This window comes from Dipodomys ordii, unplaced genomic scaffold (assembly GCF_000151885.1).
Source record: "Dipodomys ordii isolate 6190 unplaced genomic scaffold, Dord_2.0 Scaffold54, whole genome shotgun sequence".
Taxonomy (NCBI): domain Eukaryota; kingdom Metazoa; phylum Chordata; class Mammalia; order Rodentia; family Heteromyidae; genus Dipodomys; species Dipodomys ordii.
Genome location: NW_012267270.1, coordinates 750,882 through 772,627, shown reverse-complemented (window position 1 = coordinate 772,627; position 21,746 = coordinate 750,882). Strand labels below are relative to the sequence as shown.

Genomic DNA, 21,746 nt, shown 5'->3' with positions numbered 1-21,746 from the left:
TGCTGCGTGTCAGTACTGTGTGTCAGTACTGTGTGGGGGGGGGGTGGGGCACGGCCAGGCGGGGGAGGGGCGGGGGAGGGCAGCCTTTGTCCCCCCCTCCCCCCTGTTTAGTCACAGCGCCCCTGGGGCACCAGGAGAAGCACGTGAGGAGGAAAGGCTTGCCTGGCCTGTTCTGGAAGATTCCCAGACAACTCTCAGGACCCTAGCTTGTAGAATGGGACCCCAACCGGGAAGGAAGCACAGCGTGCTGGCCCCCTGGCCTGAGACACAGGGTCTGCACGGGCCACCGAGGCGACTTCCGGGCGGGACCTCCGCGTCCGGCTGCCCCCGGCCCCGGCGCACCCCCACCAGGCCTAGCGGTCCTCGGAGGTGCCAGGGGCCTGCCCAGCCGGGGCTGGCGCCTGCCGGGCACAGTCTCCCGACCCTCTGTCTCACCCAGACGACGCCAGCGGCTTGGATGACCACTGCCAAGCGGACCCCCGGCCAAAGCGCCACCCTGGCCTTCCCTTTGTCGCTCTGCAGCCTCCTGCAGACGTGGGGGCCTGTGCTGTGGGCGCGCCTCTCTCCTCCCCTGCACCAGCCTCGGCCCCAGGGCTTGGGTGCCAGGCAGTGGCACGGACGGAGCTCCTAGCACCCCCACTGCAGGGCCCTCAGATCACCCCGGAGGCCGAGGCCGGCAGGCAGACCTCCTGCTGCTGGCCGCCAGGGGCTTCTATTCCCTTTGGCCCTGCGGGGGCCTGGACAGAGCTTGGTCCGCTGAACTCGGGGCTGGGGTACTTTTCCTTGCGCCTACCTCTTGAGCCATACCCCTACTTCCAGCTTTTTGGTGGTTAGTTGGAGATGAGTCTCATGGACCTTCCTGCCCAGGCTGGCTTTGAACTTTGATCCTCAGATCTCAGCCTCCCGAGCAATGAGGATGACAGGTATGAGCCACTGTGCCCCGATTCCTGAGCTCTTGTTATAGAAACAAACTCATGCAGGGTCACCTGTGGGGAGCCTCATATGCACCTGGGGAGGTGGGGCCGGGACCCCAGGCGAGCGTGGGGAGTCTGTGTGGGGTGGTCAGCCGGAGCTGCGTGGTGGGTTGCCTTGGTGCCGCTGTGGACCCCAGCTCCCCCCACCTTCCTGCCTGGGCGCGTGGGGGCCTTGGGAGGGAGAGCAGCCTCCTCCCAAGGCCTCCACGCAGGACAGGCCCAGAGCCACCGACCAGCCCAACTGCCGCCAGATAGCACCTCTGGGGGCTGGGACTCAGGGCTTAGAAGGCCACCCACTCTGCCTCTCGCCTCTCCACTCACGGAGGGCCTGGGGCTGAGGCCTGTCCTGTCCGGGGCCCAAGACCTCGTGGCCCTGTCTCTCACAGGAGTTGGGATGAGCCCATGAGGTCTTTTGATTAGCAAGATGGGTGTGCAGTCCCCGGGCCAGAGGAAGGATCCCTGGGTGCGGCATGGAGCCCCGGGGTGCTGTCTGTGTGGGGGTCGGGGTGCAGGGGGCCGAGGCTGGCGCAGGCCAGCCGGCACAAGACTCACCTGGAATCTCTTCTTGGCCACGAAGTACTGCATGCGCCGGATGACTTTGATAGTGGTTCGGTGGTGCTCGCGCAGCCTGGGGGGAGAGAGGCGAGAGGAGGCTGAGCTCTCACGGGTCGAACCCCACAGCGGCCCAGCGGCCCAGCAGTCCTATGGCTGTGGGCAGGCCCCTCAGGAGACGGGGGCATTCAAGGCATTCAACCTGGGGACAGAGACAGCTTCAAACCTCTCCTGGCTGGGGGAGGAAGATGAACGGGGCAGGAAGTGGGGTGCATTTCCTGGGGGTCACTTTGGAGGAGTTGGGAGTCGTGGCCTGGGTCCTGCACCGTGGCCCTCAACAGAAGCAGGCAGGAAGCAGGGGCCATCTCCTCCCCAGTCATTCTTTAGAATCCTGTGTTGGTTTGCCTCCAAAGTTCCTTCTAGAAACTCCACTGAGACAGAAAGCAGGAGACTGGATATCTACATGCACAGGAAGAAGGTGTGAGGTACCAGGGCTGCCGGAGCGGGGGGGGGGGGCTGCCTTCTGCTGGGGAGATGGTGCTTGCTGGCTTCCCACTGCAACCCCCAGAAATATCCTGCCTGACTGGAGGTGAGCACAGAGCTAGGGAGGCTTTGGGAAGAGACTACAAGGGCCCAGAGACTTCCAGAACATGGTATGAAATGGTAGGCTGTGAGGCAGACAGTGGCTTCCAGGTCACAAGGGCACTGGGACAGACGGGGATAAGACTGGACTGTCAGCGTCCTCTGCCAGAGGCTGCACATGTGGGTGCGGGAGGAAAGCAGCTTTGGGGGGGTCATCTGCCTGGGACAGGTCCTAGAAACGTCCCAGGCTCCTGATAAGACTTGTCCCCCACCCCTGTACTGTCACGAGCCCTCCAGGGAGCAAGCTGTCCTGCCCTGGTTCTGTTTGCACACCAGAAAAACAATCCTGTTATCTGCACAGAGATGCTATCAGCAAGTGCCTACTCTTTATTTTCATATACAAAAGGACAGAAAAGCAAGGGGAAAAGCAGACCTCAGATACAGATCTAAAGGGAGCCATAAGCAGTAGCCTTCCATACTTGAGGCTCTTCTAGTCAGGAGATAAAAGTTGTTTTTCCTACTCCTGGTGACTTAACCCCGGGAGGCTGGTGTGTGTCACTCGGGTGTGGGCAAGGTGGCCCCGTGGACCAGCCTGAGCCCTGAGCAGGTGATTGGATGATGGTAGATGATCCATTTGCTCAAGGAGAGCTCGCAGGACCACTGCCCAGCCCTGCCAATGCTGTGTGTCAGTGCTGTGTGTAGGTACAGTGCCAGTACTGTGTGCCAGTACTGTGTGTCAGTACTGTGTGTAGGTACAGTACCAGTGCTGCGTGTCAGTACTGTGTGTCAGTACTGTGTGTAGGTACAGTACCAGTGCTGAGTGTCAGTACTGTGTGTAGGTACAGTGCCAGTGCTGCGTGTCAGTACTGTGTGTAGGTACAGTGCCAGTGCTGAGTGTCAGTACTGTGTGTCAGTACTGTGTGTAGGTACAGTACCAGTGCTGTGTGTCAGTACTGCGTGTAGGTACAGTGCCAATGCTGAGTGTCAGTACTGCGTGTAGGTACAGTGCCAGTGCTGCGTGTCAGTACTGTGTGTAGGTACAGTGCCAGTGCTGCGTGTCAGTACTGTGTGTAGGTACAGTGCCAATGCTGTGTGTCAGTACTGTGTGTCAGTACTGTGTGTAGGTACAGTACCAGTGCTGCGTGTCAGTACTGTGTGTAGGTACAGTGCCAGTGCTGCGTGTCAGTGCTGCGTGTCAGTACTGTGTGTAGGTACAGTGCCAGTGCTGCGTGTCAGTGCTGCGTGTCAGTACTGTGTGTAGGTACAGTGCCAGTGCTGAGTGTCAGTACTGTGTGTCAGTACTGTGTGTAGGTACAGTGCCAGTGCTGAGTGTCAGTACTGCGTGTCAGTACTGCGTGTAGGTACAGTGCCAGTGCTGCGTGTCAGTACTGCGTGTAGGTACAGTGCCAGTGCTGCGTGTCAGTACTGTGTGTCAGTACTGTGTGTAGGTACAGTGCCAGTGCTGAGTGTCAGTACTGTGTGTCAGTACTGTGTGTAGGTACAGTGCCAGTGCTGCGTGTCAGTGCTGCGTGTCAGTACTGTGTGTAGGTACAGTGCCAGTGCTGTGTGTCAGTACTGCGTGTCAGTACTGTGTGTAGGTACAGTGCCAGTGCTGCGTGTCAGTACTGTGTGTAGGTACACTGCCAGTGCTGAGTGTCAGTACTGCGTGTCAGTACTGTGTGTAGGTACAGTGCCAGTGCTGCGTGTCAGTGCTGCGTGTCAGTACTGTGTGTAGGTACAGTGCCAGTGCTGTGTGTCAGTACTGCGTGTCAGTACTGTGTGTAGGTACAGTGCCAGTGCTGCGTGTCAGTACTGTGTGTAGGTACACTGCCAGTGCTGAGTGTCAGTACTGTGTGTAGGTACAGTGCCAGTGCTGCGTGTCAGTACTGTGTGTAGGTACAGTGCCAGTGCTGCGTGTCAGTACTGCGTGTAGGTACAGTGCCAGTGCTGAGTGTCAGTACTGTGTGTAGGTACACTGCCAGTGCTGAGTGTCAGTACTGTGTGTAGGTACAGTGCCAGTACTGAGTGTCAGTACTGTGTGTAGGTACAGTACCAGTGCTGTGTGCCAGTGCTGAGTGTCAGTACTGCGTGTAGGTACAGTGCCAGTACTGTCAGTACTGGGACTTGAACCCAGGGTTTTGCCTCCTCACTTGTTTTTTTCACTCAAAACTAGAGTTCCGTCACTTGAGCCACAGCTCCCCTTCCAGCTTTTTTGCTGGTTCATTGGAAATCAGAGTCTCCTAGAGTTTTCTGCCGGGGCTGGCTCTGAATGGCAGTCCTCCGATCTCAGCCTCCCGAGTAGCTAGGGCTGCCGGTGTGAACCACAGGTGTCCCGCTGAAGTCCAAACTCCGGAACTGCAGTGTCACGATACTGGGGGGGGGGAAGAAGGGGGGGCTGGCTGTGCAGCCATAAAGCAGTGCTGGGGAGGCGCTGGCACTGCGGGGCGTGGTGTCACCAGTCTGCTGGGACACGTGGTGGCAGCGGGGGTGGGGACGCAGGAGAAGGGGCCCTCACGCAGAGGCGGCGTTGGGGACGCCACATCCGGGGTGGGATCCAGGTCTCCTGCAAGGGTGTGCACCCTGGCGTGGGTGAGACGCGAGCATTTATAACTCCCACCCAAAGCCAAGGCCGCAAGGCCGCAGCCGTCTCCACCGCGGGGGAGGGGACCCTCTGCTCTGAGCTTTGGCCTGAAGAGACTCCGGGAGCCTCACTTTTATCCCTCCTTTTTTTTTTTTTTAAAGGGTGTTGGAATTTGAACTCAGGACCTTGCACTTGCCAGACAGGTTCTCCAACTCTTAGGCAATTCTCCCAGCCCTTTTGGCCTTAGTCATTTTTTTCAGGTACATTCTTGCTTTTCTTTTCTGGTAATCTTCTTGCCTGTACACCTCCCCCCTCCTCCTCCCCCCTCCCCCCTGCCCACGGTTGGAATGACAGACAGAGATCACTACGCCCAGGCATGGTGGAGGCAGAGGTCTAGCTAAGTTTTTGCCAGTGCTAGCCTCAAACTACAATCCTCCTGATGTCTGCCTCTTGAGTCAGAAGCAGAGTTCTAGGTGTTGTTTCCTCATGGACAAGTCTGAACAAAACTGCTGGAAAAGCCACATGCCAGAGGGGAGGTTTGGGGGAGGAGGGGCCAGCTGAGGCTGTACAGCTACCATGTGAGTGAGGGAGGGCTGGACCAGAGAGAGCTCACCTGCTGAGAGGCGTCACAGGGGACAGGGAGGGGGGACCAAGCAGGGGGGGAGGGGGAGGGGGCATCCCAAGGACTTGTGAGCAAATGAATGGTTGACTTTAGGAGTTTTTAAGATGAGAACTTAAGAATTAGCACGATAAATAGATTCAATAAAATGAATAAAAAGATGAGACATTGCATCTGAGATAAAAGCTATGGACTACGTGTAAAGGGGAAATTCTAGAACCGAAAGGCAATCATGCACTGTTAGAAAATATAATTGGTGGATTTGGTAGCGGAGGCAAGCTAATGGAAAGAGAGTACCTGGGAGCTGACGGCCTCGCCAGCTGGCAGCGGAGAAAGAAATGAAATTAAACTGCATGAAAGGAGGAGATGAAATAAACACAAAGAAAAAGCGCACTCACCGCAAGTGCGTTTATATCCCAATTAAAAGACAAAGATCATCAGGGTTAAGAACAGCCACGGAAGTTCACTTTAAAATCTCATAATGCAGAAAGATAGACAGTAAAGGGACAGAAAAATACATACCATGCTGTCGCTAAAGGAAAACTAGGCTAGGCAAACTACTGTCAGACAAGTAGACTGTGCTACTAGAGAAAAAGAACTTCCCACAGACACGAAAGTGTCAAACTGGCACGAAGAGATCAATTTGTATACATCCTCACACATCATCTTAAAACACAGAAAGCAAACTGATAAAGAGAAGATAGAAGGAGATCCAGTCAGAGCATGGTGGTTTATACTAGTTTTGCTATTTGGAAGGTGGACATAGGAAGACTGTGGCTCACAGGCAGCCTGGGAGGAAAGTCAGTGAGACTTTCTCAAAAACCAAGCTGGGCATGGTAGCTCCTGTCTCTGGTCCCAGATGGGAGAGAAGGTAGGAGGATCTCTGTATAAGGCTGGCCAAGGCAAAAGTTTGAGATCCTATCTGAAAGAAACGAGGAACAATACAGCTCAAGTAGTAGAGTTCCTAAATTCAAACCCCACATCACCAAAACAACAACAAAATCAGCGTCTACAATAGGGAATTTGAACCCATTCATGGTGTCTAGGAAAGTGATCAGAGTATCAGCAGAGACAAAACTGGGTAGCGTGAATGCTAGCCTGACCTATGGACGCAGACAGAACACTGACCCGCCACGGTCTTGTGCTTCAGTGCGTCTCTTTCTCCACCCTCCTCCTTTCCTCTCGTTTATAGGTGCTGGTCCTGGGGTTTGAATTCAGGGCCTGGGTGCTGTCCCTGGGCTTTTGTGCTCAAGACTAACGCTTCATCGCTTGAGCCACAGCTCCACTTTGAGTTTTGTTTTCTGGTGGTGAATTGAAGATAAAAGTCTCATGGACTTTCCTGCCTGAGCTGGCATTGAACTACAGTCCTCAGATCTCAGCCTCCTACATAGCTAGGATTACAGGTGTGAGCCACCAGCATCCACCTTGGGTCCTGTGGTTTGAAAGTGCACACAGTGACTACCAAGAGATCAAAGGCAAGGTCCAAAAGCAAAGTCCAGCAGGTTTTAAATTAATTACATCACATTTAGCATCATTTTTAACTGCTGGGAATTTAAACTACTAAAGATCAATAATGTGGAGATGGGAGGGAAGGGATGGTAGGGGGAAAACAAAGGAGGAGGCAACACAATTAATAAGAAATGTACTCATTACCCTGCTCATGTGATTGTAACCCCTTTGTACACTATTTTCACAATAAAAAACTTTCTACAAAAAGATCAATAATACCTACGTATGCAAACTAGGTAAGCCACAAGTGTTTTGGACATTTAGCACTCTAAATAATGCAAGGGTCAAAGAAAAAAATCTGACACGAATCAGGAAACGGTTTTAATTGAATAATAGGAAAAAGATAGCACACCGAAAGGTCTAGCCAAGTCTAGCAGAGGGGTTCACAGCTTTAGTACCAGCACCGTGAGTGGGGGAGCTAGGCTCCAGACCAGCGAGGGAGCCTCTGTCCCAAGACAAAAAGTGACAGCAAAGTCAGCGTGTGAGGTCCCATGGAATTGTTGCTAGAGGAAAAGGGGTGACTTTAAATGTGTTTACCGGGAGCAGAGGCTGGAATCCATCTCAAGAAGTTAAAAAACAAAACAAAGGAACCCCAAAGGAAGTTGAAGGAGAGAGATGATAAAGATAAGAACAAAAGTTGATGAAATAAAAAATGAGCAGGATTGAAGGAAAATCAACACGGCCAGCATTTGGTTTTCCACGGGGACTAATACAATTGATAAACTCTCCTTAAGAATGGTAAAGTGGGCAAGGTGGCCCCAAAACACCCAGGGCAGGAATTAGTGATCAAATCACTCTGGATCTAGAACATTTAAAAAAAAAAACTGTTCAGAGGATAATAGGAACAAACTGATTTTAATCAGTTAGATTAAGTGGACTAATTCACCATAAAACATATAAAAGGAAGACACAAAAGAAATAAAGATACAAATTGCTCCATGTTAATTAAGTTAAGTGTGGAATTTTAAAGATCTTCCCACAAAGAAAACCCAGTCTAGATGACTTCACCAGTAAATTCTTCCAAACGTTTAAGGAAGAAACAGTAACTTGCCACAAATCTTCTTAGGGAGTTTTTATGAGGTGGCATAATCTTGTAGTCTAAGGGAGAGAAATCAAGGCTGACCTTTCCTTCCCTGGCTGGCCGAATCTAACAGCACAGGCAAAGACACAGGACACACAGGAGAGCAGAGCTTCAATCCAGTTACACAAGGTTGTTTTCACATTCGAGAATCAAGCAACGTAATTCTCACCACATCAACTGGAGAAGGAAAAACAAACATGCAACTCAAAAGATGCAGGAAAGCATTTGATTGCATTCAAGATTCATTCCTAATTAAAAACACAATTCTTCACAACCAAGGAAACTCTACTAGTTAAAATTAAAAGGAAAAAAAAACACACAGCAAAAACGAAGACAAACCAAGCAACCCAGAAGTCCCCACACCTATCGAGCTTTGTGGCCAAGCGCTGGTAAATTCTGTTCCCGAGACTGCCTCTTGCCATTTCTGCTCACCATTGTCCTAAATTTCCCAGCCTATGGGGTGAGCTGTAGAAAGGAGGTGTAAAGATGGCACAGAGCGAGGCAAAGCTGTCCGGATTTGCAAAGCACATAATCATACATGGCCCAAATCCACAAGAATCTCCAGATAAATGATTACATTTAATAATTTAGCAAGCATGCTAAGGTTTTTAAAGTTGAAAAAGAATAATACTTCTATCTGCTAGCAACAATCACATCATGAAACAAAAATACCAAGAATATTAAAACCCATCAAGCGCTCAATCTTGGTGGTTCACATCGGTAAGCCGCTCAGGAAGCTGAGATCTAAGATCATGGATCAGCCTGGGTAGAACATTCTGTGAGACTCTTTCTTCCAATTAACTTGCAAAAAGCTGCAAGTGGAGCTGGTGCGCAAGTGGTAGAGCACCAGACTTGAATGATAGAGCCAAGTAAGAATACGAGGCCCAGAGTTTGAGCCCTAGTGTACACACACACACACTCCCCAAGACAGCAACAAACTAATACAAAACCCATCAAATACTCTAAGAATAAATCTATTTAAAGATGAGTAAGACCTCTATGCAGAAAAGCAGCAAGCACTGGTGCTAGAAAATTAGTATGATCTAGATTCACAGAGAGATACACATGCTCATGTACAAGCAGACTCAATATTTATGAGATGATGTATGGATGTCATCACTGATTCCGATCAATACCTGAGTGATTTTATTATTAATTTTTCTCTTGGAAATCAACAAGTAGATCCTATGATACTTATGAAATGACAAGGGCCAAGAATAGACGTGATGATTTTGAGGAGGAGGAGTCAAGCATGAGCAGAGTTCAAAGGTCACTGTGGCCTGGGGGAGCGCTGTGTGGTGAGCACGTCCCTGGAGCAAGCTGGGCCCTGGGGGAGGGAGGTCCCCTGCCGCCCAAGCCTCACTGTAATGCGCCTGGTTCCCAGGCGGTGATGCTGGCAGGTGGGCAGAAAGCAGAGCCACGGGCCGGAATTAAACACACACAGCCACTCCGTTTGTACCCCAGGCTCTGGTTCAGCTGAAATCAGGGGACAGACATTAACAGGGGGACAAAAAATCTGGACAAACATATCTGAATACTATGGATGCCAAAGGACCTCCTTTGTTTTCGCTTTCCTGTAAACACAGCTTGTGTCAACTCTGGGTATGGGATTTGGGGTGAAGGCACATCTATCTTTGGGAAGGATGCACAGCAGTACAGTTGCCGGGGCCAGTGGCTGGTCTATGCTTTCTTTTCTTTGCCCTCCCCCGCTCCCCTTTGGTGCTGCTACTGGAGCTTGAACTCTGGGCCTGGGCGCTGTCCCTCAGTGCCCAGTGAGTACTCTACCACTTGAGCCACAGCACCACTTCTGGCTTTTTCTGCTTATGGGGTGCTGAGGAATTGAACCCAGGGCCTTATGCATGCAAGGCAAGCGCTCTATCACTGAGCCACCTTCCCAGCCCTCATATTCTGAATTCTTACTGAATTCATGTTCATAAATTTATGTTCCCATGTTCATGTTTCTTACTGAATCCCAAAGTCAGAAAGACTTCATGGTAGGGCTGAGTATGGTCTAAGTTGGTAGGATCAGGATCAGAAGCCAGCTTGGGCCCCATCTCAAACCAACAGGCCGGTGTGGTGGTGTGCATTTCTCATCCCTGCTACGTAGGAGGCTGAGCTAGGAGGACTGGGACCTAGGCCGGGCAAAACCATAAGACCTGATCTGAAAAATAACTACACAACACAGCACCCTGCCTGTCTGAGAAACAACGAGGTAGAGAGAGCTGGGGGAAATTCTCAAGTGGGGAGTAGGTGTGAAGCCTTGAGTTCAAATGCCAGGACTGCCAAAACAAAGAGGGAAGAAGGACTGGAAAGCAGGCGAGAGGTTGCTCAGGGCCGGGTGTGAGGACGGGACGGGGGTGAGGGACACATGCGAAAACTCCATGTGGGGATGACCACGCGTGTGAGCAGCCACGCCCTGGAAGTGTGCACTCTAACGGGCGCCGCTGACCAGAGAGTTCTGGCTGTTTCTGGGGAGGTGGGGGAGATGGAGCCGAGTGTCTGGGGCCTTCCGGACTCTGCTGGAAGTGCGGTTTCGGGGACACGTGTCTTCCCACTGCTTCCTGGCGCGGGGTACGGAACACGTCTGTTCCTTACGCTCCTGTCAGGTTGCTGTCATCTGCTGCTAGGGAAGGAGCTGCAGGGAGGCCGGACTTTGTCCCTTTCCACTCTTCTTCCATCTGTCCCCTGAGCTCATGCGAAGCGGCTACGGATGCTTCTGGCACCTTTGCAGACTTTGGGAGCAAGAAACCTTTCTTGTTTCTAGATTACTCGGCCTAAGGTATTTTGTTGCAGCAGCCTGGCTGGACTAGAAGTTGGCTTTCAAAGTGGGGTGCTGGTACAAGAAAGCACCTCAAAATGAGGCTGCAGCGTTGGAAGCGAGTGCGTGGCAGGGGGAGGCCGGGCGGGAGAGTTTGGAAGCCCAGTGCAAATGAGGCTCCGTGACGCTCCAGGTGTGGACTCGAGAGGAGCGTGCGGAGAGAGCCGCGGCCGTCCTGGAGCCAGTCGGTGTCATGACCAGAACCTTGGTCGAAAGACAGATGGTAATGGCTGTCCCGGATGGAGATAGGGAAGGTGTTCCTGGAAACTGGGGGAAGCCCTCGTCGCTCCAGATGGTGAAGAACTTGGCTGCGCTTGCTTTGTGCCAGGCAGAACTGCTAAGCGGCGGCCCCCGAGACGAGGCCCGGGCTGTCTGGCAGAGGGAACCCGGGGGAGCGTGCTGCGCATGCCACGTGGCTCCTCTTGATGTCTTACAGCACAAGGCAGGAAGAGAGAAGTTGCCGGGTAGCAGGGTCTCTGGGGGGAGCCGAGGCTACGCGGGCGGAGTCTGAGGAATGGGACCGGTGCCTGGTCATGGAGGCCGCGGGGAGCTTCCTACCCCTTCCTCGGCCCTTCTGCCACGAAGGGCAAATTCCTACCTTTTAAAACCCCCTGTGGAAGCCAGGGCAGAGCAGCTGCGGGGACGGGGACACCAGGGGTCCCCACGGATTTTCCAGAGACTGCAGGACACAGATGAGGTAGCTAGCTCCGTGCCTCAGTTTACCCGTGCAGCTCGTGTTCAGTCGCGGCGGCATCACTGAGTTCTGATGATCTGATCGTCGCGCGACATAGCTAGGCAAAGCTTCACTCAGTGAGTTCAACTCCAATCAAGCCAAACTCAGTCAGTACAACTCAACTCACTCTGGAGCCCTGAGAGCTCAAACAGACTGGGAGGAAGAGAGGGATGAGTCCTGGTGATGTCTAGGAGCCCCCCCCCCCGCCCTGGCACAGCTGGACTCAGGTCTCACAGAGCCACATCTGCACAAACCCTGGGGCAGCACCAGTGACCCCTGTTGCCACAGAGATGTCATGCCCTGGGGTGAAAGGTCAGAGTTGAGCAGGCCTCATCCTCTCCCATGGAACCAGCCGAGCTTGTGCTTGGCCAGCCAAAGCCATGAAAAGACAAAGTGTAGAGATGCCGGCACAGCTGGATCAGCCCTGGCTCCACACAGCACCCCGGTGCTTCTCCCTGGGGGAGCTGGAGAGCGGGGGGAGGGGGGAAAGGGAATGGCGACCGGGCAGCATGCGCTAGAGGCCTGCTGGACATGGCATGCTAGGGGTCTGGCTATCAACGAATCCATCTTATCTATGAGGGAAGACGCGTCTGAAGACACTCCCTTCCCAATAGATTCCGGAAACCACAGCCAATACTTCCTCAGCTCTGGGGTTAGTGTGAGTGTGAGTGTAAATCTTGTAGTTATGTGGGACTGCAACCCTAGCATGAATTTCTTTTAACTTCTTCCCAATGATGCAGAAGAGAGAGAGAGAGAGAGAGAGAGAGAGAGAGAGTGTGTGTGTGTGTGTGTGTGTGTGTGTGTGTGTGTGTGTGTACTGGTATTAGGACTTGGACTTAGGGCCTGGGCACTGTCCCTTAACCTTGTAGTGCAAGGCTGGCTCTCTATCACTTGAGCCACAGCTCCACTTCTGGTTTTTCTGGTGGTTCATTGGAAATAGGAGTCTCACACTCTTTCCTGCCCAGGGTGGCTTGGAACCTTGATCCTTGGATCTCAGCCTCCTGGGTAGCTAGGATTATAGACGTGAGCCATGGCACCTGGCGAGGTTCGTCCTTGCTGGGGTTGGTGACACGGCATGCAGCTTTATTGCGCTGAGGACATTCTCCCTTCACATAACGGAAGTGCCTCACAGCGTCTCTGGCCGTCAGTAGAACCTGTCATGAGGGGCCGGCTGCTCACTGCTGTGTGTTAGGCCCTCATTAGATCAAGAAGGCGCTAAAGATAAGTCCTTCCATGCCTCACCAGCAGAGCTGGTGACCAAGACGGTTGCTGAGTGACTCACGGGTGGGTAGTTTATACGGCACGGACACGCGGGGCTGGCAGGGCTGGGGGGGAGGCTGGCCCCGGCAGGCATGTCGGTGCAGGGTCTCATTACACAACAGCGGACAGCTGAAATCTGATGAATTGCATATTTCTTGTATCTTGCAGCTCATATTTTTGGATGGTGGTTGGTGTAACCAAGGCTGTGGAAAGTGAAATTGGGGTAAGAGGGGACAATTGTAATCACTCGATGACAGAGCCAGGGAGGATTTAGAAGGACCAGACTCCTTGGAGAGCGCCCTTCCTTCCCCCTCCCCGCTCCAGGAACTTGGTGCCACAGGCCTGGGGGACAGCCTCCTGGGGTGGGCAGCAGAGGTGGGCACCCAGAGGGCAGCCAGGGCAGACAGGCGCTTTGATCCAGAGGGCGAGGCTGGCTGGTGTGGCTGGGTGTCTGGATGAGACTCTGCACGTCCCCATTACGCAGCCCCAGAGGCCCGGGGAACCAGGAGTTAGGCTTCGTCTCGCCCTACATTTCGTGAGCCTCACTTCGCTCTCATGCTGCTCTGAGGACACTGCCACAAGCTCCGCTCCAGCTCAGGACAGTGGCACTGTGGTGCTGTCACGGAGCCTGAACAACCCCTGTCCCTGCCTGTGCCAGGCGGGTCTCCCCGCCAGACGACAATTTTCATTGAAGGACAAAGAGGACAGCCACCGATGGCCCACCAGGGCCGGCCACGGCTCACAGAATAGCAGTGGTGGGCCTGGGTGCCCAAGAGGCTGTGCGCACCGCAGGGGAGGGGCTGTGCCCGCCGCAGGGGAGGGGCTGTGCACGACGCAGGGGAGGGGCTGTGCGCACCGCAGGGGAGAGGCTGTGCGCACCGCAGGGGAGAGGCTGTGCCCGCTGCAGGGGAGGGGCTGTGCCCGCCGCAGGGGAGGGGCTGTGCACGACGCAGGGGAGGGGCTGTGCGCACCGCAGGGGAGGGGCTGTGCGCGCCCGCAGGGGAGAGGCTGTGCCCGCTGCAGGGGAGGGGCTGTGCGCGCCCGCAGGGGAGAGGCTGTGCCCGCTGCAGGGGAGGGGCTGTGTGCGCCGCAGGGGAGGGGCTGTGTGCCCACCGCAGGGGAGGGGCTGTGCCCGCCGCAGGGGAGGGGCTGTGCGCGCCGCAGGGGAGGGGCTGTGCCCGCTGCAGGGGAGGGGCTGTGCCCGCCGCAGGGGAGGGGCTGTCCGCTCAGACTCCCGTTGTGGACACCTGCCGAGCCTCCCTTTGTTCCTCTGGACCTCCCCCCAGGTCCCAGAGCCTCACCCAAATGGGGTGCTGGTTCAGGGACTCCTCTGGTATGTGGGGAGTCAAAGGTGAGACCTCGAACAGGCCTAAGAAACCCCAAACCGATTCCCAGATGGGGCCTCAGCTGATTCTGGAAAATTCCTTCACCATGGGGGCCTCAGGAGCCAGAGGGCCCAGAGAGGAATCAAGGAAAGAAAAGCACAGCCCAAGGTGAAGTTTTCATCCTGACGGGCAGAGCGACAGCGGGCGGGGGCAGTTCTCAGTTTCCAAGGAGTCCTTTCCAGCTCTGCCCACCAGCCCCGGCTGCGGGGTACCCCAAGGTGGGCAGACAGCCCGAAGGCCCAGGGCAGTGTGTGCAGGTCTGCTGGGGAGAAGCAAGCAAAGAAGCACAGCTTTGTGCAGCTTTGTCCTGGGGGGCGGGGGGTGGCCAGAGCGAGGTAAAAAGCCGGCGAGGTTGGGGTGTAAGCAGTTGCTGGGGAGGACCCCATTTAAATCCCGGGGAGATTATGAGGACATTTGTTGCAGGCTGTCAGCCCTCATTAAGTTAATGGAACTGGCGAGTTGGCTGGCTTCCAGCACGCCAGAGGAAGAAAACAAGGAAAGCGTTTTCAGCAAAAGAGCCGAGCCCGGGAGATTATGCCCCATCGGTAATGGCTTCATGAGATGACTTATGGGGAACTTGTTGACGAAAACAAGGGACAGAAATCCCCCTGATGTCCGGGGGAACGGCCTGCTTCTCGCCGCTCTTCGTCTACAACAGTGCCTGGGAAGCATTTCCTTCCAGAAGTTTGCACTGCGCAAGCAGCCCGGCCGGGGCCTCTGCCACCACTTGGGTTATAGGAAAGGGGGGGCCACGGTGACCCCAGGGGATCCCACGAAGACACGGGGAGTCTGGATAGGAACCAGCTAGGACACCGGTGGCTCTCCTGGGGTGCCCAGCAGACCAGAGTGCATCCCTGCTCTGCTGGGGTACAGAACCCCGAGAGTTGGCGTGGGGTTCTCAAAGCCTGGTTCCCGCGTTATCTGTCTGGGGGTTTGCTCCCCGTGAGTGGGTGGGATGTGAGACGCTTTGTCAGGTGTTCCCCCCTCCCCCACTCCAGCATGTTGCCGGAGTGCACTGTGTCTCTCAACTTACCCTGTGTGATCTGCACTCTAGACCCCACAGGCCTCAGGTGGAGGCCTCTGTTGGGCCTCACTTTCAGCCTCCAGCAAGACACCCAGGGGCCCTGACCCCTCGCTGCCAGCCTTCCCTTCTTCTCACCCTGCTTCCCTGCGTTCTCATGACCTGCTCCCGGGCACTGCCATGCTCCAGACCCCCTGTGGAACCGTGATGGAGCGCCCATTTCCCAGGCTCCAGACAGGCTCAGCAGCCTGGATCAGCCAGGGCTGCTCACCAGGCCCCGGGGTCCAGCGCTCTCGTGCTCATGTTGGCTGGTCCCCTGCCCTGTTGCTTCTCCCCCCAGCCCCTCCTTGTCGGGCCTGCACTCCTCCTCCAGCCTTAGCCATCCTGGGAGCTATGGTGTCCACTGTGCTTCCTGGGGGTGCTCTGGGCGAGACCCCCAAGCCGGGCAAAGGAGCACGGAGGTCGGTGCTGCTGTCTGGGGTGCAGCCTCTTTCCTCCCGGTGTTAAGTGAGGGGTCACCGTGTTTCCCAAGCCACCCCAGCCTCCAAGAATGGCAGCCAGGGCTTTTCTGACATGGCGTGAGCCCTTCTCCCAGCTCAGAGGCCTTGCCCAGCCACACCCCACCCAAATAGCTTCCGCCTGATGTCACGCAGGGGCCCGGAGCTGCCGTCTATCCGAGGCTATGCGCAAGGACCAGGCGGCAAGTGCAGAGCGGGAGGGGGGCTGGCAGGGGTGGGGGTGGGGGGTGCGGGTGGGGGTGGGGTGGGTGGGAGCTGCCCCCCATCAACACTGTGGCCAGACAAGGGGCCTTGGCCGGGCCAGATCATGGGCTCCAGCTCACCATGAGGCCAAGGAGGGCCTTGCATGTCCCCCAGAGACGGCCCTGGGATGGAGAGGCGGCGACATCCGGGCCACCCTGTGCTCTGACCCTCCGACAGGCTGACGGGGCCCGGAGTGGCACGCTGCCTCTGGCGTCCAGCTCCCCGCTTCCTAGGACCCTTGTACCCCCGTTGCCCGGGTGCTGCGCATGGCATATGGCCCTTCTTATCAGATGCGTCCGCCCTGCAGGCTTCTGGACATGGACTAGGACTAGGAGGGAGGGAGGGTAGAGACAAGTGGTCCCTCGAGACACCAAGGGACCCTATGGGGTGGGGGTGGGGCTCTGGAAGCGTCTGCAGGGGCCCAGGGCCCCCATTCGCCTCGGCCCCCATCACACACAGCCCCCTTTGCCTGGACCCAAGGAGCCTCCGCGTTCCCAGACTTCCACACACGCTCCCCTGCGTGGGCCTCAGGCGGAGGAGGTGCCGGAGGCACGCTGGCCAGGCCGAGCGCTCCCCAGGGGGGCCTTTCTTCTTCCCCCACCCAAGTCCCAGGGTCGCAAGGAGCCACTGCCTGGGCCGGGCTCTTTCCTTGCTGAGCCCTGGGCCTCCTTGGGGCCCACGGCCGTGAGGGAAGAGCTGGCCCCCTGCCCGGTACAGGCCCTGCCCTTCCCCAGGGCAGAGTGTGGGTGGAACATGGATTTCTGCAGATCAGATATTGTTTTCAGCGCCCTGGGCTGAGCTGTCTTCCCGAGCGTCCTGTCAGTATTGGGGAAGCGGCCAATTTCTGCTCTTTCCAAGATGGCTCACTCCAAGCCCAAGGAATTGTTTGCAAACCTAGTATTAAGGCTCCTCATCTGCACAGCCCCGTATGGCTGGCTCCCCAAGTCTGGACACCACCCACCCCCGATCAGCCAGCTACACCCCCATCACCTCCTACTCAGCCTGGGCACCCCATCCTCTGCCCCCGGCTCCCTTCTGCTGGTGCACACAGGCCCTGGCCCACTGCAAGAAGCCGCCCCGAGCTGCATCCCCATTGTGGCCCCAGACCCCCGGGACCGCCACACCTCCATGGCGACACCCCTGAAGGACCTGGCCTTCCCCTGGGGGCTCCTGGGGGCGGGCACACAGGGGCGCCAGCCCAGGCCACACCACGCCAGGCCAGCAGGACCCGCGCGCTGCCTGCCCCCCTGGGTGCAGGGCCTGCTCCGCCGGGCAGAGAGAATACAGCGTGGGGCAGGGCCCTCCCGGGGCCACCACCGGGTCTCCCGCCTCTCCCTCCTCCCCAAGGGGAAGGGGGAGGTTAATAAACCAATTACTTTGGGCAACGAAGCAAAATAAGTCCCATTAAAGTAATTAATGTCCTTTGCACAGTCCGCATTGGAGAAGACTAATAAATTGAGGCTTTGTCACCATCCGGTAATTTCTTTCTGAGGCGTTTCTTCATCCCATCCAGCAGCACAGTTTAAGGCTCTGTTAATACTTTTAAGACGGGCTCAATGCCAGACTAATTAGATTTGCATTTCCACCATGGGCCAGGCATGGATATGCCCAACGAGAGAAGGGGGGGGAGAGGGAGGGAGAAGAGAGAGAGAGGGGTTCCAGGACCCCGCAGGGGCCCAGGACAGCACCTGCCTTTGAGAAGGGGCCCCATGTGGATTCCCGTGCCTGCCTGGGGCAATGGCCCGCTACCCCGTCCACTGGCTAGCTCTCCTGCCCCAGGAGCAGGCCCATGGCTCTGGTCCAGTGGAGGCCAGACCTCCCTCTTAGGGCCTCCCTTCCTGGATTGCCCTCAATCAGGCCCACCAGGCTCAGCAGGATGATCTGGGCTCAGGGGGCAGGGGGAGCAGGGTCTCTCCAGGGCCCCAGAACCAAAGACTGGTAGGTTCTAGAAATAGTCAGAAAGGCTGACAGCACAGCCCAGCGAGGAGGTGTGAAGAGCTATGCCCACAGTAGGGCTAAGGAGCTGATGAGTTCTTTACCTTGGGGGTCTCCCCCTAAATTCACAATCCCTGTAGCCCTAATGAAAGGGCAAGACACCTGCCAACTCAGCACTGACTAGGCCGCTGGAGCCAGGAGAAGGGAGACTCCAGCCCTCTGGGAGTCTGGATGCATCCTCGGACTGCAGTGAGCAGGAAGGAAGTCTGAGGAAGATGGTGGAGACTTCCGCCATGCAGGCCTCTCAGCCACACTGACATCACTGCAATGATGAGGCGGGAGCGGGCGGGCGGAGCCCTGCAGGAAAGCTTCCTCAAAACCTTGCAATCGAAAACTGCCCTAAAACACACACTTATTTGAAGCGAACGAAGTGCAATGGTGGTGAGATACAGGGGAGGCGAGGAAGAGGGCCCCCGTGGCGCTCCCCCCATACCGTGCGGGCCGGCAGGGGCCCCCAAACAAGGCCGCCTTCTCCAGGATCTTGCCGAGTGAGAAGACGGGGACGATCGGCAAATCCCCGCAAGGCGGCAGAGGGGGTCCAGCCAGCTGGGGCGCAGGCCCACAGGGCCACAGGGCACCCCCAACCCCGACCCTCAAGAAATGGGGAGTCACACACGACAAGAAATTCAGGGGCTCAGCCCGACATGGTGGCCACATGTCTGTCATCCCAGCTACTTGGGAGGCAGAGAGGTAGAGGATTTCAATCTGAGGCCAGCCTCACTTGGGAAAATAAACCAAAAACTAAGAACAAACTAAAAGCAAGGCTCAAGTGCTAGAGCGCTTAGCCCTGAGTTCAAATCCCAGTACTACCTCCAAATTGTAGTGATGCTCACTCTTCTTGGGAGGGCTGAGCCAGCCTCTGTGACCACAGCCTCCAGTCACTACCAGGGCATGAGAGCCAAGAAAGCTCTGGCTCTCTCAGGTCTACCCAGGAGAGAGTGTGGGGAGCAGCCTGCCATGTCTCTTCTGGATTCTGTGTGTTCCTGACCTCGCAGCCTGTCCCCCGCTTTGCACTGTGGATGCAGCCTTCGCCTGGTCCTCACACCACGAGCTCCATGGTACATAGCCAGGCAAGGCCAGCTAGCACTGGCTCCTGGGAAAGGTTGGCAAATCCCAGCCACTGAGAGTGGGTCTGAGCCTTAGGGCTCAGTGGACACTGTCTACAGAGCATGCAGCAGAGGCTCAGAGATAAGCAGCCCTACACCAAGTCACCTAGAAGACTGGCAAGGAGGGCAGAGCCCTGGACAGGAAGGTTGGGCAGGGACAGGTAAGAGGCAGGCTGGTTGGGGAAATACCAGCAACCATCCTGGTACAACAGACTGAGGCCTGGACATGGAATCTGGGGAGGTGGATTATGATTGTGTGTGTGTGTGTGTGTGTGTGTGTGTCTGTATGTGTGTGTGTGTGTGTGTGTTGCTAAGGGTTAAGCTCTAGACCTTATACTTGCTAGTCAGGCCCACTACCATTTGAGCCATGCCTTCAGCCATTTTTACTTTATGTATTTTTTTTGATTAGGGTCTCTTTTTTGTTTTATATGAGCTGGGCTATCCTGGACCTTAAGCCTCCTCCTATTTGTGTTTATGTGTAGCAGGATGACTGCTAAGTGCCACAGCCCCTGTGATTCATTAGGTGAGATAAGGTCTTGTAAAGTTTTTTCTTGGGCTAGCCTTGAACCATGTTCCTCCCCACCTCAGCCTCCCACCTCAGCTTCCTGAGTAGGAAGCTGATTACTAGGATTACAGGCACACACCACTATGCCCGGCCAGCGGTGTGAACAACATCCAGATTCCTCTGATGGGCAGAGAACAGTTGTAGCATGAGAACAGTGTGAACAGAATGTGGCACAGGTGCACCATAGGCCGGATGCAGCTGACCACATGGGCGAGTGAGTTTGAATTTGCAGACATTTCTGGTGTCAGTAGGTCAGTACTAGTATTCTTCTCTGTTTTTCAACCATTTAAAAATTCAAAGACTGTTGTGAAGTCATGGGTCATACAAAAATAGGAGATGAGGGGTCATGTAGGGCCTTTGATAACCATGAATGACGCTGGAAGAACTCTGCAAGACTGTTGTGTAAATGGTGAGGTGCAGGACAACTGCGCAGACAAATGAAGGATGTCAGTGGATGTGCTGAGGAAATGAGCAGAGGTGTAGCAGAAATTTTAGAAAATAGCAAAAACAGAGTACTGCGAGTGGCTGTGAGCTCTTAAGCTTGGTAGCCTGAACAAACAGATACATTTTCAGGCCAAAATAAAATATCCAAATAGAGAAGTTGAGCAGGTAAATGGACCCTGTCTGGCTGGAGTGAGGCCTTGAGTTTAAAACCCAGTATTACTCAAAAAAAGAAAAAGCAAAAGTAAAGAAATTCAAACCTAACTGGAGACCTCTCCTGAAGCCTGGGCCTGGATGGCCTGGCAGGTGACCTCTATCGAAAGTTTCTAAACATAAACATTTAAGTGGCTCCAGATAACAGAAAAATAGAAACACTTACAATTCATTTGAAGAGGCGAGTGAAATCAGTTTTGAATCCATGCAAGGAAAATATAAGCAAATAGAGGAGCAGGAAGAGGAGGGATGGGTGAGAATGTTGAAAAGGGTGGTATTGATCAAGATGCATTTTATTCATAAACTGCTTTGTTAAATGGCAACTCCTTGTACTACCAAAGATAATAGAAATAAAATAAAATTAAAATTAAAAAGAAAATGGAATGGCAGGCCCATTTCTATTAGGCCATAGAGACAAAAATCCTAAGTAAATAGTTAACCAGATCAAACAATGTATCCAAAGGCTCAACCAAATCAGCTAACTAAAATGAGGGGGGGGGAGAGGAGAGAGGGAGAGAGAGAGAGAGAGAGAGAGAGAGGCCAATCAGGATTTATCCCAGGAATGCAAAGATGGTTTAATACCACAGTCTGTGAGAGTCTGTGAGATTCTTACTTCAAGGGGGGAACAAAGCAACAAACAAACTAGATGGTCATCCTAGTTAGTGCAGAAAGCATCTCATAAACATTTAATTTCTTATGGTTAAAGCACCAATCTTTGAACAGGAATAGGAAGGAACTTCCTTAACTTGGCAGAGGTTGTAGACCCAAAGCTTCAGCAAACACAGACTGAGTGGAAGACTTCATGGTTCCTTCACCATAGGAGCTGCTGAGGCTGTGTCCTGGGACAGGTGGAGGCATAGGAGAGGAAGAAGGATGCATGAGGAAAAGGGGGAAAGAGATAAAACTGGCATTCCTAGCAGCTGATGGTCTCATCCATGAGGAAACCCAGCAGCTCAACTGTGAGAACAGCAAAGGGCCAGCATGACTAGTAGTTACAAGCTCGACTTGCCCGATTCTCTGGCATTTCTTTATGCCAGCAATTGCATGCCAGGAAAAACAAGTTCCCAAGCAGCAGGAGAATGGATGCCCAGTTTTGGAATAATGGAAGTGAACCCCATGAGCCCTCCCTGGAGAATGCCACCCCCCACCCCTGCCAGCCAGCTGCAGGGTCACCCGGGAAGGAGGCCTGGTTTGGTGCCAAGAGACCACTTCCTGCTGGATGGGTAGGTGAAGCTTTCCTAAGTGTCACTGGCAAAGCTGATCGAAATCCTGAGCAAACTGCTGACCATCTCAGGGAACACAAACTTAATTCTACAGCAATCACAGAAGAGCAAAGGTGCAAAGCACACATCACGCCAGAAAAAGATGGAGTGGGCTGAGGGCCAGGCACTCTTGCAGGCATTTGAACTGAGGGGGGGAGGGGGGGCTGGCATATCATCAGGCAAAGAGGGGGGTTTCCCTCCATGAATGTGATGCTGTCCACTTCTGTGGAGAGGGTGGCAAGGCCAAGTTGGGGTAGAGAAATAATCACCCCATGGCAAGAAGGCAGC

The 21,746-nt window shown here is 54.7% G+C and overlaps 1 protein-coding gene across 1 annotated transcript in view; it reads right to left on the bottom strand.

The window, feature by feature from the left end:
* Kcnq1 (potassium channel, voltage gated KQT-like subfamily Q, member 1) overlaps positions 1-21,746 on the bottom strand; it is a 215,623-nt gene that overhangs the window by 57,973 nt on the left and 135,904 nt on the right. The window contains exon 11 of the mRNA XM_013020860.1: positions 1,527-1,602. Within this exon, the coding sequence (XP_012876314.1) occupies positions 1,527-1,602 (76 nt within the window). The remainder of the gene's footprint in view (positions 1-1,526; positions 1,603-21,746) is intronic.